The sequence below is a fragment of the Monodelphis domestica genome, chromosome 6 (genome assembly GCF_027887165.1).
Source record: "Monodelphis domestica isolate mMonDom1 chromosome 6, mMonDom1.pri, whole genome shotgun sequence".
Taxonomy (NCBI): Eukaryota; Metazoa; Chordata; class Mammalia; order Didelphimorphia; family Didelphidae; genus Monodelphis; species Monodelphis domestica.
The window spans coordinates 16,347,494-16,365,631 of NC_077232.1; the positions used below are offsets into that span (position 1 = coordinate 16,347,494).

The window sequence follows — 18,138 nt, forward strand, 5'->3', positions numbered from 1 at the left end:
AGAGGATTTCTGATGAAACAGGAATACCCATCTCCTAAAAAAGAGGTGATGGATTTGGAACATAGATTAGGACATATTTTTGTTTGTTTTTTTAAATGTTGTTTGTTTAATAAACAAATAATAATTTATTTTATCACTTTAATAATAAATTTGGTTTTTTAATAGTGTGGAGATTTGTTTCACTTGAATATAAATGTTTATAGAGGGTTATAGTTTTCTTGCTTTCTCACTCACCATTTGAAGAGAAAAAGAGGACAGTAGGCTAGGTTAATTATCCCAGATTGGAATTATGGGAAAGTTACTTTCCTCAGACTTCATTTTGTAGCTCTCCTTGATACCATTCACTTCTTTCCATAGCCTTTCATGGATGGTGGAGTTTTCTGGAGCTTCATACAAACCAAGCAATCAAGGGGAAAATAAACTAACATGAAGAAATGAACTGAAAGGAAAAGAGTTCTCATAAGAAAGAGTAGTCATTATCAAAGTTTTTTTTTAATCCTTGAGAGGCAGAATAATATAGTTGGTAGAACAGCCTCAGAGTCAAGAAGATCTATATTCAAATCCTGCTGATGGCATGTACTAGTTCTATAACCCCAGAGAACTCAATGAATTTCAAAGTATCCTGAGTAACTTTCAATTAGGGTAGAACGGCTGATGTGTGTATATGTGTGTATATAAGTGTATGTGTATACAATTGGCAGAGGTTCAGCATGTTCTCCATAGATAGATAGATAGATAGATAGATAGATAGATAGATAGATAGATAGATAGATAGATAGATAGATAGATAGATAGATAGATAGATAGACAGATAGACAGACAGACAGGTAGATAAATAGATGGATGGATGGATGGATAGATAGATAGATAGATAGATAGATAGATAGATAGATAGATAGATAGATAGATAGATAGATAGATAGATAGATAGATAGAAAGATAAAAAGACAGATAGATAGAAAGATAAAAAGACAGGTAGATAAATAGATGAATGGATGATAGATAGATAGATAGATAGATAGATAGATAGATAGATAGATAGATAGATAGATAGATAGATAGATAAATAGATGGATGGATAGATAGATAGATAGATAGATAGATAGATAGATAGACAGACAGACAGACAGACAGACAGACAGACAGACAGACAGACAGACAGATAGATAGATAGATAGATAGATAGATAGATAGATAGATAGATAGATAGATCCACATGGACCCAAAGTACCATATGAACCATTGTACCTTACCTTATATGCTAATAGGGAAGCAAAATGGTTATAGACAAGCTTCTTTGAAAAGAGTGCAGGTGTTTCCCCTTCTTGCAACATTAATTTGTGAAGCATTTATTTAGACATGAAGAAATTCAAGCAATGTACAGTATCCTTGCTGAACTAGAGTTCCTGAGATAAATACCTTGCTTAGTACCTGAGCTAGATAGAGGTGTACCTGTGTGTCTTTGATCCCAGCTGTACCAGGTAAAGGGATGTTCATCCAGGTGGGTAATATATGTCTTCCCTGGATATAATGTAGTAAGGAAAATAAATTGGAAGGTCTAGAAGCCACACCATTTAGAGGACAGACTTAAGTTTCAGCACTCAAAGAGCAAAGGTATTCGATTTCCTACTTGGCCTCTGCCTCCCATTTTTTGCTTTGTTTTAGGGGTTTCACATTGCATTAAATAAGAATCATTTAGGGTAAAAATAATTGTTCCCTTCCAGTGTGGATTAGCTGACTCAGAGTCTACAAGTTCACCTCTATTAAAAGGATGAGGCCAATACTAGGACCAACAGCATCTCTTGATTCTTAGAGAATATTCCAACCACAGAAAGGCATCAAACTTATCTTGAGGCATCTCCAAAAGTATAAATTGTTTTGGATATACTTTCCCTTTGAATTCTTACCAACTGTCCACCTCGGATCCAAAGGGAACAAGAAGCCAATTCTACTGGATGGCAATGCTCTTGGAGGATTTATTAGACATAGACTTGAATTGGGTTCTATACATCTGGTAGGGGATTGGGTTAGGATCAATAAGGACCTTCTCTCGGGGCCTGTGGCCTTCTATCCCTGGACTATCTAAGACTGTAGAGCCCTTTTCCAGTTGGCACATCCCTTCTAAGACCTGCAGTTTGAGCTGCCTTCATTCTTCTCATGGCTCTGCTTCTACATAACTATTGTGCTAACTTCACTGATGTATGTCTGTGAAACCTGAATAGTCCACCACTGCTCTTCCAGAAAACCAAACTGCTTCTGTTTGAATTGTCTTGGGAAGATTCGGAAGATTAACTGGGAAGATAAGAGGACATCGAGGTCCTCTCCTGAGCTGAAATACCCAGGATTTAAACAGTATTCATATAGAATCTGTCTCATTCGATCAACAAAGATTTCTTAAGGGACGACTCTGTCATTACCTGTGTTGGGGCACTAGCTTTACAGTTAAAAACTGGAAATTGTCTCATGCCTGTAAGGAGCTTACATAGCATCATCTGAGACAACATGTATATGACAAGTGTACTTGGCAATAAAAGGCAATTTGGGGAAAGGGCAAATGGGAGAGGCCATAGTAAATGGTCATCTCGTTTCTTTCTTCCTCCAAATTCCTTCCCCGGCACAACTGTCCCTTATTCAGCCAGTTCACCAAAGAGATCTAAACTATGTTGTATAATATACATAATGCTATTCTTGGGATCAGGAAGATCTGAGTTCATGTCCTGCCTCAATGACCCTGGGCAAGTCACTTTACTACTGTTTGCCTCCATTACCTCATCCATAAAATGGAGATAGTAATTCCTACTTCACAAGGGTTAGCATGAGGATAAATCAGTTAAATTTTATGTAAATGTTGGATGTGAATTAATTGTTTAGGACCATTGTGAGCATTTAGTGAGATCCTACATAGTAGGAAATGCTGCGCTGGCTGCAGAAAAATAGAGACAAGAAGACCTTGGGTCTAGTCTCGGTGAGCTTACAAACTACATTGGAACCCATCATGTCAATGGTGACCAAATGCAAAATAATTTGGAGGAAAAGAACCCTTACTTGGGGAAATACCAGTCAAGAAGGAAACGTTTCCAGTTGTGTGGATAGAATTTGCTCTCTAGGACTCTTACCCAGCATCCTATTTGTATGTTTATACTACGTGCTAATATAGGGAAGATATATTTTGATGTAACCCCATCCCTCACTCTCTTCTTCCTGGAAGGCAGCTGTGGAAGCTGGCTTTGAGCCAGGCAGGAGAATTTACTCACATGGTCTTACTTTTATTAGATAATTAGGTTTTATACTTCTATGCCCTTTTTTATTTCTTCTACTTTAAGTAATTATTAATAAACGTTATAAAGTTAATATGTGTGAGTTATTATATTAATTTAGGGGGGAAGTGTGTGCAAAGTTCCATAGTACCAGAGCGCTCAATGCAGAGTAAGACAGGCAAAGCCGTGTCCAGAAAAAAGTTCATGAAGGAGATTAATGAGATCTAATTCCAGGAAAGATGGCTGTTAGTTCCATAGGCAGGTGCAGGGCATACAGATAGATCATCCTGCAGCAGGGGAGGAGAAAGATGAAAAGCCAAAGTGCTGAGAGAGTTGGAGAAATTGTGTGAAACAACTGACTCCATTGAGTCTTAAGTTTCTGATTCCTGTAAATTCTACCCAATTGATAATCATCGGAATTGAGGGATATCTTGTTTCCCCTTTGGGAAAGTCCACTGTTTACTGTCTTCCCAACTTTTAAAACTCATTCATCTCCCTCCCAATTAGAAAGCCCCTAATCTTTTCTCCAGTTAGAAAACCAGATTGCCTAATCTTGTATCCTGACTTGTGTTCTCTTATTTTCTTTTAATGCATTAAAAAACTCATCTCCCCCTCTCTTCAGGGTCCAGTACCAAGCTGAAGAGGCCTGATCCTGATCTTGTATAGAATTGGCTTGCATTTCTTAATAAATCTATGCTCAGAAGCTCAACCCTTTGTTTCCTCAGTTATTTCAGATTTCATCTGTCACTGTGGGAAAGGGGCTGGCCATCAGCGCTCTAAAAGAAGGGGGCCCTAGTAATAAACTAAGAATAATCTGGGGGGCAGCTGGGTAGCTCAGTGGATTAAGAGCCAGGCCTAGAGACGGGAGGTCCTAGGTTCAAATCTGGATTCAGACACTTCCTAGCTGTGTGACCCGGGGCAAGTCACTTGACCCCCATTGCCTAGCCCTTACCACTCTTCTGCCTTGGAGCCAATATACAGTATTGACTCCAAGATGGAAGGTAAGGGTTTAAAAAAAAAAAAAGAATAATCTGCCCCCAAATTGAGACAGAATGAATGTCCAAGAACTTGAGTCAAATAGGATGACAATGGATTCTCTATCTAGGAAAAAAAAAAACCATTTGTGACTGTGAGCCAGACCTACAGTCCTGCCATTAGAAACCAAATACCCAGTAGACATTCTGGAAAAAGTACCAACTCTTAGATTGAAAATTTGCTGAGGTGGGGCAGCTGGGTAACTCAGTGGATTGAGAGCCAGGCCCAGAGATGGGAGGTCCTAGGTTCAAATCTGGCCTCAGACACTTCCTAGCTGGGTGACCCTGGGCAAGTCACTTGACCCCCATTGCCTAGCCCTTACCACTCTTCTGCCTTAAAACCAATGCATTGTATTGATTCTAAGACAGAAGGTGAGGGTTAAAAAAAAAAGTTGGCTGAACTGTGTAGCCAACTTATGCAATTTCCTACCCTTTGAGAAAGGATGTAGATCTAAAGGGAGAAGATTACTAGAAAGGATGTTTAATTACTCATCTTTGTTACAGTCCTTGGTGCTCCATCAGGCAAATTAGATCGTGTCACATTTTCCTGCCTTGTCGGATTCTGGTGTTACCCATGGAAATACTTTGAGAGAACATGAGCCCCGAGAAAAGTACTGAGAGCTTTTTAGTATTCCAATTTGTTCCATGGAAGCACAGAGCTGTGGATCAGAGCCACAGCTCCCAAAGGAAATAGTACTTCAGAAAACATGCAGCTAAGCAGAATTTATGCCGATGAAGAGTGGTTTGTGCCCTCTGTTTATTTAAGAGCTCTTTGAAAGACAAAGGCCATTTTAAAAGTTCACAGCAGTATCGACAATATATTTACAACTTCCTAGAGATTTCTGGGTAAATGGCGCCAAGAGTCCAAGACGTAGTGGAAATCCTGAGGCATGATGGGAGGTAATCCTTGCTGGCTAGATGAAAAGTTTTGTGTCCCCAAGATACAGGAGAGGCCAGTGACAAGGCAGGCACCAGGAAAGCATTCCTATGAAAAAAGAAAGTTAGCAACAGGGACCAGTTGGGCTATGCCTGGAGTCAAATACTCATCAACTCTCACCTAGACTGGTCTAGATCCCTGCCTTCCAGGGCCTTGCCTTGATCTCATCACCTCTTATCCATGCATCATATTGATCTTCTCCCTTTCTTGCTTCTCCTCACCCTTTGTTCTGCGCTTCATACATTTTACTTTCTAACCTGACTAACCTCCTAGTTCTTATTTCTCTTCCTCCTCCCCAACCCCATCTCCTGAAGGAAGGTCTTTGCACCCATAAGGACCACTCCAACATCTCGAAGTAGGCTTCCTCCGCTTCCAGAGGTCTGATCAGAAGTTAACTAAGATTCCCAGAAAAACTGGCAACACTTTCCCATTTTGCAAAGGGCAGTCATCTGGATAGTGTCCCAGTGTGGGGGTCATCATAGGTGTTAATCTCCAGAGACTTCCATTTATAGTTCTTGTCTTTGGGTCCCTTCATTTCTTTGGTCTAGGTCTTCATGGCCCTTTGATTAGCCTCAAGCTTCATGCAAAGGGAAATAAAACATGAGCTGAAGACAGTTAGAAAACAAGGAAAAAATTGAGATAGTGTCATAATATGAAGGTACAAAGGCACAGACTAGGTTTGGTTCTTGCTGATGTCTTATACTAATTATAGGTCTGAGTGGACCATCAAAAAATCAGTGGCAATGGCAGCTGGGTAGCACAATGGAAGAATACCAGACCTGGAATCAGCTCAAATTTGGTCTCAAAAACTTCTTTGCTAGGTGACCCTGGGCAAGTCACTCAATCCTAGTTGCCTAGCCCCTGGTACTAGCTAATGGTTACAAATTAAAAATCCCCAGATGAATATTAAATTAGAGATGCTAAAAATTAAAGGATAAATTCATAAAATCAAAAGTAAAAGAACTATTGAATTAATAAATAAGACTAGAAGTTGGCACTTTGAAAAAAAACAAATAAAATAGACAAAGTACTGGTCAATCTAGTTAATAGTTAAAAAAAATTTTTTTTCAGGAGGCAGCTAGGTGGATCAAGTGCCAGATACAGAGACAGGAGGTCCTGGGTTCAAATCTGACCTCCAACACTTCCCAGCTGTGTGACCCTGGGTAAGTCACTTAACCCCAGTTGCCTAGCCCTTACCACTCTTCTGTCTTGGAGCCAATACACAGTATTGACTCCAAGATGGAAGGTAAGGGTTTAAAAAAATAATTCAGTGGCTTGGATAATTCTAAATGTGAGTTCAGTGGCCAATCTATATCAGTTGAGAGTTTCCTCTACCTGATATCTCTAGTCTCCTACGGTGATTAACCAGAAAGTGAAACCCTTATCATCTTGTGCTATGGCTCCTGCAGAGGGGCATGCAATGACTGCAAACAAACTACCTTGTTCAGGCGCTTTCCCTCTTTGCAACAGGCCCTTTTCTCTGCTGTGAAGCACCTGCTCAGATTCTAGGATATTTTTACAAGTTTGTGCATCCTTACAGGGCCAGGGCTGATGCTCCTCGATCCTGATGGCCACTTGCCCCCTCACTATGCCCAGTGTCTTGCTGAGTTCCTGAGGTAGATGGAGCAGCAGGTGGAACAGAGGCAGGCGTTTCAACTGTCCCAATTAAAGGGGGAGGAAAATTATCCGATCTAGGATGATGTACGACTTCCCTAGAAAGAAAAGGGGGGATGAAGAAGTTTTAGGACTTGGACAGAATTCACGCTCCAGGCCTCATGGGTAGAAGAAAATGACCAGATGAATATTTAGTATTCCCAAATATTTCTTCCATGGATATTTGGGAGGGGAGGGTTGGGGCAAGGAAAGATCCTTCTTTGGGTCATAGTGCTCATTTCAGTTTCCCTCTGTGAAGGTTTAGAGCAGGGGTCCCCAAACTACAGCCTGTGGGCCACATGTGGCCCCCTAAGGCCATTTATCCAGCCCCCACTGCACTTGTGGAAGGGGCACCTCTTTCATTGGTGGTCAATGAGAGGAGCAATGTGTGTGGCAGCGTCACTCACATACAGTACTACTTCTAGTGACATAATCCTTGTGTGGCGCCTTGTTCTGAGAGTAACTGAAGGAGAACGAGGCGCCTCGCAAAGGATTACGTGGCCGCACAATGGAAGATGTCAGCATGGTGAGAAGTGATCTGGGGAGGGGATTCTGCACTGTGTAGACTGCTGCCCGGTATAGTGGTGGCGGTGATGGGCCTGTGGAAGGTATGACGAGCCCATCCCAGCCAGCACTGCAGCCTCTGTTATCCCAGACAACACTATACAGATCCGTTCATAGTTTATAGTCCAGCCCTCCAACGGTCTGAGGGACACAGAACTGGCCCCTTTTGTACAAAGCTAGGGCCATACTGTCACAAACAGCAGCTCGCATGAAGAAGTATCCCTACCCGACTCCAAGGTTATTAGCTAAAAGGCAAATTGGTCCCTCTCCAAAGGAACTTGCCAGCCTTGCCATTTTAGGAAGTCATATTTCATCTCAATAAAATTCCAATTAATCCTCCCACTGGCCAAATGGGAAAAGGAATAAGATGCACTGATGCTGGTGTTCCGACACATAAGAAATGTGTGCGGGTACCTTGGAGAGGGGCAGAAATGAAAGTGGTCCCTTGGAGACACTTGCAGGGTTGGTGACTCCCAATCCCATTCACATCCAAAGATTTATAAGAATATCTAGCCAGTCATGGGACAAGAGTAAGCCAGGAGCTGTTTCCTGGCTGGTAAGCTTCACCTCAAAATGCCCAAGGGGAAAAGGAAAAATTTGAATAGTTCAAGATATAGACGTGGTACTCACTGATCAAATGTACACTGCAGAGGTATGTCATGAACATCACTTTCTGGATCTTCTAAGGAAAGGTGGCAGTGAAGAACACTGCGGAAAATTAGCATGTTCCATTTCATCTGATGGAAGAATTGTTTAGGAATAAACATTAACTGGATAAGTTCAATAATTTAATTTCTAAAAATTAGATCCTGGAGACACAAGAGACTTCTGGGAGGCAGTCATCCTCGAGTCCTGTTGGGACTGGGGTGTTGTATCAGGTTCCCAGAAGACTTTAGCCAAAGCCCAGATAATGGAACCCTCTCCGTTTTCTATGGAGAATCTACCAGCTACCTGGATTCCCATGGTCTCCTTCCTCACAGCTGAATACACGGCCATATGAATATATGAATCTTCTTACTATAGCCTGGGTGGATGATCTACCAAAGGAACGTAGGTTCTAATGTGGGGAATCCCTGAGCTGGCTAGTTTCAGCAACATGGGTACAAGGAATCCTCTGTGGCTTATATAGGGTCCTTGGGCCAGCCTTACCAAAGGGAGAATTTAAAAGATAAAGGGGACTGCCAGCATGTTTCACCTGCCCATCGGTGAATCAGCAGGGCTTGTGAAGGAACTGGGGAACAGCCCTGCCACCTGCCAGGTCAAACTCCCACCACCCCATGGATTGGGAAACTCTTGCATTTATTCACCTGGTAGTAACTTGTGATCTCCAGGTTCAAACTAATAGAGGCAGAAGAGACAACCCTGGTGAGTGGCTTCGGAGTCTCCATTCTTACCTCTCTTTATTTTTGTTTTTTCTTTTTTTTTATATTTATTTTTTTTAAATGTTCCATGCCTACAGAATTCATTTCCTTTCCTTCCCCTCTTCCCTCCCCGCTCCCAGAGCTGACAAGCAATTTCACTGGGTTGTACCAATGTTATTCCTTGATACTTATTTCCACATTATTCCTTTTTGCTCTAGAGCAATTTTTTAAAGCCTAAACCCCAAATCACATACCCATATAGACATGTGACTAGTCATGTGTTTTTCTTTTGCATTTCCACTCCCACAGTTCTTTCTCTCAATGTGGATAACATTCTTTCCCATAAGTCCTTCAGGAATTCTTACCTCTTTTTGTATTCCACAATGTAAAACTGAGTAAAAGAAGAAAAACTTATCTTCTAGGACCGTAGTTACTTCGCAGCCAGTCCCCAGGTACACCTGTTGAGGTTGCAGAATGGTTCCATTCCGAAAGACATCTTTCTCCATTATGACCTGAAAATAGTCTGGGCCACACGTCACCCATACTGTGCAAAAAAAAAGGAAATGGACTTCTATCATCTGGCAAAAAGGAGGAGCCACTCAGTGAAGGGAACACAAAAGCCAAGGGGCAGAGACGGTATAAAATGATGGGCAGCTCCCTAACAGAAGAGATGATTCTGCCCTAATCTAGTTCCATCACTTAAATTAATGGAAGGGGAGAGAGACTGAGAAGAAATCAAGTCTTCCCCTATCCTCTACCTCTCAAAATACAAAAAAAAAAAAGATAAACCATTATTTTAGAACTGGAAATTTAGACCTATCACAGACTGGAGGGAATCAGTGATTTCACAGTTGAGGAAACAGGAGACAAGGTCATAAAGAGCTGCAAGAGACCAGAGGCCATCAAGTCCAGTGCATTCATTTTATAGGTGATGATGACATCAGGAAGGTTGGGTCACTTGCCCAATGTGACAGTCAAAAAAGCCTTCACAGACAGGATTTGAAGCCTGAATTCTCCGAATGGGTCCTCTTTTCACATACCAAAGCAACTGGAGCTCCAGGGCCAAGGATAATTCTCTAGATTCCTTCAGTATGTCTTTCATTAAATGAAATTCAGAGAAGGCCAAAATTTGGATTCATTGGGTAGCAATGACAGTCTCCTGTTCAGGGGCAGAGTGCTCTTAATAAGAGCAGGTAGAAGCATATTTGCCAGGAGATAATCCAGTCAAAAAAGCATTAAACAGAAAGGAGAAAAAAAGAGGGAGAAATCTGCCTAGAAATACCTGCTGGCCTGACTATTTCTAAATAGCAGCTATCTTAGAGGCAAAAAGAAAAACTGTAAGAGTGGAAAGACCCAGAAATTCATAGACAAAAATCCAAAAGAAATGAACAAATATCAATTCTTTTTTAAACCTTTACCTTTTGTCTTAGAATTGATACAAGCAGTTCCAAGGCAGAAAAATGGTAAGGGCTAGGCCAGTGACAGCAAACCTATGGCACATGTGCCAAAGATGGCAGACAGAGCCCTCTCTGTGGGCACTCTTGCAGTCACCTGCCAGAGTTCATTAATTACTAGAAACCCAGAGGGACTCAGGACAGAGCTGTTCTCCTCCCCCTTTCCATGTGCCTGAGGTCATTTCTCACTTTACCTGCCCCTCTGCCCAGCAGTCCAATGGGAAGGCTTCCTCCCTCCCCTGTCTGGGGTAAGGTGCTAGGAGTGGAGGCTCACATGCTGCATGAGGGTATGGCACATAGAGTAGCCAGTTAAGTCTGTGGTGAAGATGATTCCCATGGTGGAGAAGAGCTAGGTTTAAGGGGAGCATAGATCACATCATGGCACATAGCTGGAGGGGAGCAGAGGACTGGGGACACTCTAATCATCTGCCTTTCTGTCTACCAGCCTAATGGGAGTGCTCCCTCCCTCCCCTGTCTGGGGTAAGGTCGGGGGAGAGGCATGGAATTCGGTCTCTAAAAGGTTCACCATCACTGGGCTAGGTAATTGGGGTTGACTTGTCCAGGGTCATCCAGCTAGGAAGTGTCTGAGACCACATTTGAACCTAAGATCGCCCATCTCCAAGGCCTGACTCACTACCCACTGAGCCACCTACTTACCCCCATTAATATGAATTCTTGATTCACATGAGCAACTATTTAGGGAGCACAAATAAGTCAAGAAGAAAGATAAATGGCTTTGGAGTCCAAGGATATAGATTCAAATCCTGCCTCTAGTACTCCTTGTATAACCTTGGACAAATAATATCACCTTGTTTGGATCAATTTTTTCATCTGTAAAATGTAGTTGGACAAGTTGGTCACCGAGGACCTTAACAGCTCTGAATGACACCATAAATTGCTCTGATCCTATGAACAGGACCCCAAAGACAATTCCCCTCCACACAAGAGTTTTAAGTTCCTCTAAGGAAGTAAGCACAAATAATATGTCTTAAACATATGATGTATGCCAGGAAGGAGTGAGCTTGAAAGGAAGGAAATTATTTTGTAGGGCTTAAGATGGGAGACACAAAAGGGACTTGGGGAAACCCAGTAACTGTTGTGATTCTGGCAGAGAGGACACCTATCCTGGATCTTGCCTGGAGAGAAAAAGCATTAGAGACCTGGAAGATGGGGGTGGGGGGAGGATGACTAAGAACGAGATTTAAGGGAGGGCAAAGAATATCCAAGATAGAGAAGAAACTGGCTTTAGTGACAGTAGAAAAAAGAAGCAAAATAAAATAATTATAATAATTCCAACTTTTCATATCTGATTAACTGGGAGAATGACAGATTCTTGGAACAAAGCAAGAGGATCAGTAAAAAGACCAATCAGCATTTGAGTGCCTAAGGGACTGGTAATTGTGATACTCACTTGGGGTACTGAGGCCTAACATTTATCTAGGGAAAAAAAAAGAGATTCCCAGGTAGAGAAACAAAAAAAGTGCAGAAAATAAATACAAGTTCCTTTGGGCATGGGGAGAAGTCACTAGGGCCTGAGGAATTAGGAAGAGTTCCACACAAGAAATACTCTTGATCCAAATCCCGAATCCATTTTGAGTTGGAGAATATCAGGTCGTCCAACTGGAGGAATGAAACAGGGGGATGGACATTAAATGAGATAGGCAGAATTCAACAGAAAAAATTAAAACCAAAAGAGAGGAGACATGCAAGTGGAATGAAAATATGTCTCTTGAAGACACTCAGAACTAAAAAGGAGAGTGCCTCTGTCATACACTCAAAGACTTTATTGATCCACTTAACCTGAAAACTCAAAGCTTTCATCTTATTTTAAGAGAAAGGGGAAGAGGGAGAAAAAGGGAGAGAGAGACCGAGACCAATGGACAAATAACAGTCATTAAAGCTCAGAATATATCACATAAAGGCAAGTCATTTATTCCTGGAAGATCGCTTTCTCCAGATACTTGCCTAGGAGATTCATTTGACTAAACCCCCTTTAGAGCATCTCTCCAAAAACTAAGCCAGGAATACCCAACTTACTTGGATAATCTTGGAGCCAAACCTTGGAGAATAACAGAGATAGCACTGCCAACCCAGCAAACAGGTTCATGATTCCCAAAAGCCCAGTCCAGTCTACAGACCCTACCAGTACCCAAGAGATTAGAGAAGGACTGCCATTCCAAGTGATCGTAGAGCAGATGCCCACTTGTATTTCTATCCACACCCAGGTGTCTGCAGTTACCCACTCTTTAAGGCAATGCGGAGGAATCCCTTAGCTCACTTTTAATTGTCATCTCATGAAGACTGATGCCTCTCCTCTCACTCAGGTGCTTAGAATGAAGGGGCTAATGGGTCAGGTGGCCTCGGGTTGATGCCATAGAACTGGGCATGCTTAGCCTTTTAAAGAGAAAACTGGGGGTCATATGATAGCTGTCTATGAAGAATTCTCACATAGAAGAGGGAGTAGATTCGTATTACTTGATTCCAGAGGACGCAACTTGAAGGGTGGCATGGAAATTGAAGCAATAAATTTGGAATGGGTACTTTCTGTCATGTCTTTGAAAGATCAGACAGAAAGAGGAGGGAAAGAAAGGAGTTGTCCAAGAAAGAGGCTAGACATTCTCCATGACAGCTGAAAATACTTTGGGGGTATATAGTACCTGATTTGTGGCGCTTTTCATATTTATGACCAAGGGGTCATCTATGTTATTTCTACTTTTTATTTTTCAAGAAACCTAGGATAGGGGGCAGCTGGGTGGCTCAGTGAATTGAGTCAGGCCTAGAGAGGGGAGGTCCTAGGTTCAAATCTGGGCTCAGACACTTCCCAGCTGTGTAACCCTGGGCAAGTCACTTTACCCCCATTGCCTAGCCCTTACCCTCTTCTGCCTTGGAACCAATACACAGTATTGATTACAAGACAGAAGGTAAGGGTTTTTTAAAAAGAGAGATAGAAGTATTACTGAGAGGCATCCAGGCAGCTCAGTAGATAGAGAACTAGAATTGGAGATGGGAGGTCCTGGGTTCAAATTTGACCTTAGACACTTCCCATCTGGGTGACCCTGGGCAAATCACCTGACCCCCATTTCCCAGCCCTTACCCTCTTCTGCCTTGGAACCAATACACAGTATTGATTACAAGACAGAAGGTAAGGGTTTTTTAAAAAGAGAGATAGAAGTATTACTGAGAGGCATCCAGGCAGCTCAGTAGATAGAGAACTAGAATTGGAGATGGGAGGTCCTGGGTTCAAATTTGACCTTAGACACTTCCCATCTGGGTGACCCTGGGCAAATCACTTGACCCCCATTTCCCAGCCCTTACCCTCTTCTGCCTTGGAACCAATACACAGTATTGATTCCAAGATGGAAGGTAAGGGTTTAAAAAAAATCTAGGATAATTTAAATATCTGCATGGAAATTACTTTCAAGAGGCAAGCATGTAGGGTAATTTGTTGCTCTCCTGGATCAAATGCTTCTTTGTTGTCAACAATAAGTACAATGGAATAATATATACTGTGTCTTTACCCCAAATGGGTGCCTCTCCACTTCCCTCTTGCTCTTCTGAAGTGATTGACACATTTTCTCAACCCCTTCTAGATGCTTTCTTCTCCCAAATTTTTTAACACTGCTGTTGGGTGGTTCTGTTCTTATCTAGCTAATCATTTCAGGTTCATTATTTATGTAGAGGTTTCCCCAAGACCCTCTTCTCCTTCTCTCTTTATACTATCTTGGTGACAACCACATTTCCTTTGGAGCCTAAAAATGGTCTTCATGTACATTACCGTAATCTATACATCTCGCCATCCTCTTTACTGAGCTTTAGTTCTTTATTTCCCCGCTGGGCATCTTCACTTTAATATCTTGTAGGCATTTCAAACTCCACAAGTCCAAATCTGTGATCCTTTTCTTCCCAGCTTCCCTGTCTCTGTTGAATAGGCTCCCCCAATCTTGGCATTTTCCAGGTATGCAACTTCAGAATTATCTTTTACTCCCCACTTTCCCCAAATACTCAAGTCTGTTGCCATGGCTTGTCAGCTGCATAGCCTGCCTCTCACATCTATTGCATCTTCCCCCTTCTCTTATTCTATCCACAACCACTGAATTTCAGCCCCTCGTCATTGCTTGTAAAACACCCTCTTCATTAGCTTCCCTGCATCTCATTATCCTCTGCCACGTAGATGGCCACCAAACGCTATCACCAAAAGGCCAATATGACCACATCAGTTTTCACCTCAAGAAGCGTGATGGCTTCTGAGTTTTGTTACATTATGGGCATGGTTGTTGGCACATAGTAAGCACGTAATAAGTGCTTTAAGGGAAAAGGAGAGTAAGATTATTCTGGCAAGACTCGCTCATGATGAAGCCATGCTGGCTTTTTGTTTTCTATCGCTTTGCTGCCTCCGTAGTCACTTCTCGTGCCTTTTGATAATATAGGCTAGTTGGAAAAGATTGCATGTAGAAGGCTGAGTTCTGTTGGAATGAAGTGAAAGAATATTCATTAGCTTCCAACATGGTTCCTCCGTCAGTGGATGACTTCTCTGCTCCTTAACTACTTTTACAAGGACTAACAAAGGGCATCACTTTGTTAAGCAGTGCTTGGCACAGTCACTGTCCGATTACCTGCCAGACTCAAAGTCCAGCACCCGGAGCTATATTCCTTTGACTGGCCAGGGTATGCAGCCCCTATCTAAGACAGAGAGGCATTATTATTTCTTTGCCTTCTATCTGGTAGGGTTTGTCTAAGTAAAGGTCCTCCCCTACTCTGGCATTTCTTCTTATTCCTCGCCTCTGCCCCTTCCCCTCCATTTAAATGAACTCCAAAATCTCCTCATTGTTGCCCAATATGGAAGGTTCCTACTCAGCCCATTAAAGCCTGGTACATTGGTCTATATTGTTTAATGCTCCTAATACCTTTATGTCAGACCTTTGCAGAGATGTTGAAGCATGTTCTCTGCTACTTAAGAATCAGAAAATCAGGGGGCATCTAGGTGGTTCAGTAGATTGAGAGTCAGGACCAGAGATGGGAGGTCCTGGGTTCAAATCTGGCCTCAGACACTTCCCAGCTGTGTGACCCTGGGCAAGTCACTTCACCAACCAATACACAGTATTGATTACAAGACAGAAGGTAAGGGTTTGAGAAAGAGAGAGAGAGAGAGAGAGAGAGAGAGAGAGAGAGAGAGAGAGAGAGAGAGAGAGAGAGAGAGAGAGAGAGAGAGAGAGAGAAGTATTACTGAGAGACAGCCAGGCAGCTCAGTAGATAATCAGGATTGGAGATTGGAGGTCCTGGGTTCAAATCTAGCCTTAGACACTTCCCAGCTGGGTGACTCTGGGCAAATCACTTCACCCACCAATACACAGTATTGATTACAAGACAGAAGGTAAGGGTTTGAGAGAGAGAAAAAGAGAGAGAGACAGACAGAGAGAGAGAGAGAGAGAGAGAGAGAGAGAGAGAGAGAGAGAGAGAGAGAGAGAGAGAGAGAGAGAGAGAGAGAGAGAGAGAGAGAGAAGTATTACTGAGAGACAGCCAGGCAGCTCAGTAGATAATCAGGATTGGAGATTGGAGGTCCTGGGTTCAAATCTAGCCTTAGACACTTCCCAGCTGGGTGACTCTGGGCAAATCACTTAACCCCCATTTCCTAGCCCTTACCACTCTTCTGTCTTGGAGCCAATACAGAGTATTGGCTCTAAGATGGAAGGTAAGGGTTAAAAAAAATCAGAAAATCATTTCCCTAGTAGGTGAAGCATATTTGCCTTTTCGAGGGATTGTCCTAGCTACTTTTTACAAGAACTCTTCATGATCTCACTTAATCCTAGTGCCTTCCCTTTGTTGACTATTTCCTGAAAAGCCTATTGAGTTAACTTGATTTGCAAAAATAAAACATAATGAAGAGTTTTGTGAAAAAACTTTTAACTACCATCCCAAAAGAAATAAATGGTAAGATGATATTTCCAGAGGTAAGAAGAAGAAAGCAGTTGCAGTTAGTGGTAAGAGATCACTCTGGCTATGATTTGTTAAATTGTTGAAATATTGAAATGTTTGTTGGTGGAGCCATAAATCATTTGGCTTTAGCTTATGCAAATAAAGTGACTAAAATGGTCATATCTTCTGACCTAAAAAAAAACCAACCCTGGGCTTATATGCCGGGGAGACCACATGTAAGAAGAAAATCCCCAAATGTATCAAAATACGTTCAGCAGCACTTTGTTGTAGCAAAAACTAGAAACAAATTAGATGTCCATTGATTTTAGAATGGGTAAACACGAACATAATGGAATATTTCTCTGCTGTAAGAATTGGATAATATGATGAACACGGAGAATCATGGAAAGATTTATAGGATCTGACCCAGTAGAGTAAGCAGAGCCAATATCATATGATGCAATGTAAATAGAATGAACCACCACAAACCAGCTGTCTGTATTGAAAAACTACAAAGAGCCAAGATGAGCCCAAAGAAGAGAGAGAAGACTGTCCTACCCCAATCCTTTTCAGAGCTGTGGACGTCCTCACAGCATGGTACATTACATCTATTGTCGGAGATTGACATTTTTATATATTGATCCATTTTGCCAACTTAATTTCTCTCCCTCTTATCTTTAAAAACATTATTTCTTCTATGGGCTGGCTCTCTGGGAGGGGCAGGGATACTCTCAGAAAATCGTATGACTAGAATGGTGAGGCAAATGCATAAGGTATGTCTTGAGTAAGTTCCCTGTTAACAAGATGGAGTGCTGATGAACTATACAGAAAGCTTGAGTTCTTTCCAATATGGATGAGGAGGTTAGGATTCTGCGGAAAAAAATAGGACTATTCTGCAGGGATGTTGCAGTATCTTGTCTTTTTTCTAGTTTTTTTTTCAGGTTAAACTAAAGTATATCCTATATTTAATGGCTTAATAGCCTGGGTACTTCCAGAACACATTAGTTTTCCTGAAGTCCTTTTTGGAACTTCAGCAAGATGTGCTGGTAAATATTTAACAACCAGTTCTCAAAGATACAACCTATATCATATTACCTGCCTTATTGAGGAGTGGGGAGTGATGGGAAGGAGAGAATATGGATTATAAAACAACAGAAACAAGTATTAAAAACTGTATCAATGTGTAATCCAGAAAAAATAAAAATAATAATTTTTTTTAAATAAAGACAATCATTGAAATTGTTTATGTTATGAGAAAAAAAAAACAGAGGGCAGCTGAGTGGCTCAGTGGGTTGAGAGCCAGGCCTAAAGATGGGAGGTCCTAGGTTCAAATCTGACCTCAGACACTTCTCAGCTGTGTGACCCTGGGCAAGTCACTTGACCTCCATTGCCTAGCCCTTACCCCACTTCTACCTTGGAGCCAATGTACAATATTATTAACTCCAAAATGGAAGGTAAGGGTTTAAAAAAAACCACAATAAACCATTTCTCTAGAAACTGATCACTAAAATATAGTATAGTGATCATTTGGGGAGTGGCTGAACAAGTTGTAGTTATAGATTGTATTGAAATAGTATTGTGCTCTAAAGGGAAAGAGAGGGTTTCAGAAAGACTTGAAAAAACATATGAATTTGATGCAAAATGAAGTGAGTGGAATCAGAGAAATGTTGTATAGAACAACAGCAAAACTAACAATGATTTCTCTGATTGGTACAATACGATTCCATATCTGATGTGAGAGACAGAGACAGAGACAGAGACAGAGACAGAGACAGAGACAGAGACAGAGACAGAGACAGAGACAGAGACAGAGAGACAGAGAGACAGAGAGACAGAGAGACAGAGAGAGAGAGAGAGAGAGAACTGATAAATTCTGGGTGCAGATTGAGGCATTTTTAAACTCTCTCTTGTCTTTTTTTTGTAATTAGCTAATATGGAAATATGTTTTGCATAACTTCACATTTT

At 41.7% G+C, this 18,138-nt stretch overlaps 1 protein-coding gene across 1 annotated transcript; it reads right to left on the reverse strand.

Moving 5' to 3' along the window:
* Positions 1-5,014: 5,014 nt before the first annotated feature.
* On the reverse strand, positions 5,015-12,505 carry LOC103092706 (oocyte-secreted protein 3-like). The gene is made up of 5 exons (XM_007497549.2): positions 12,298-12,505; positions 9,172-9,350; positions 8,076-8,182; positions 6,767-6,940; positions 5,015-5,276 (listed from the first exon to the last, which is right to left on the reverse strand). Exons 1-5 carry the CDS (start codon positions 12,365-12,367, stop codon positions 5,114-5,116), a joined length of 693 nt encoding a protein of 230 aa, XP_007497611.2. The 5' UTR covers positions 12,368-12,505; the 3' UTR covers positions 5,015-5,113.
* Between the last annotated feature and the right edge of the window lie 5,633 nt (positions 12,506-18,138).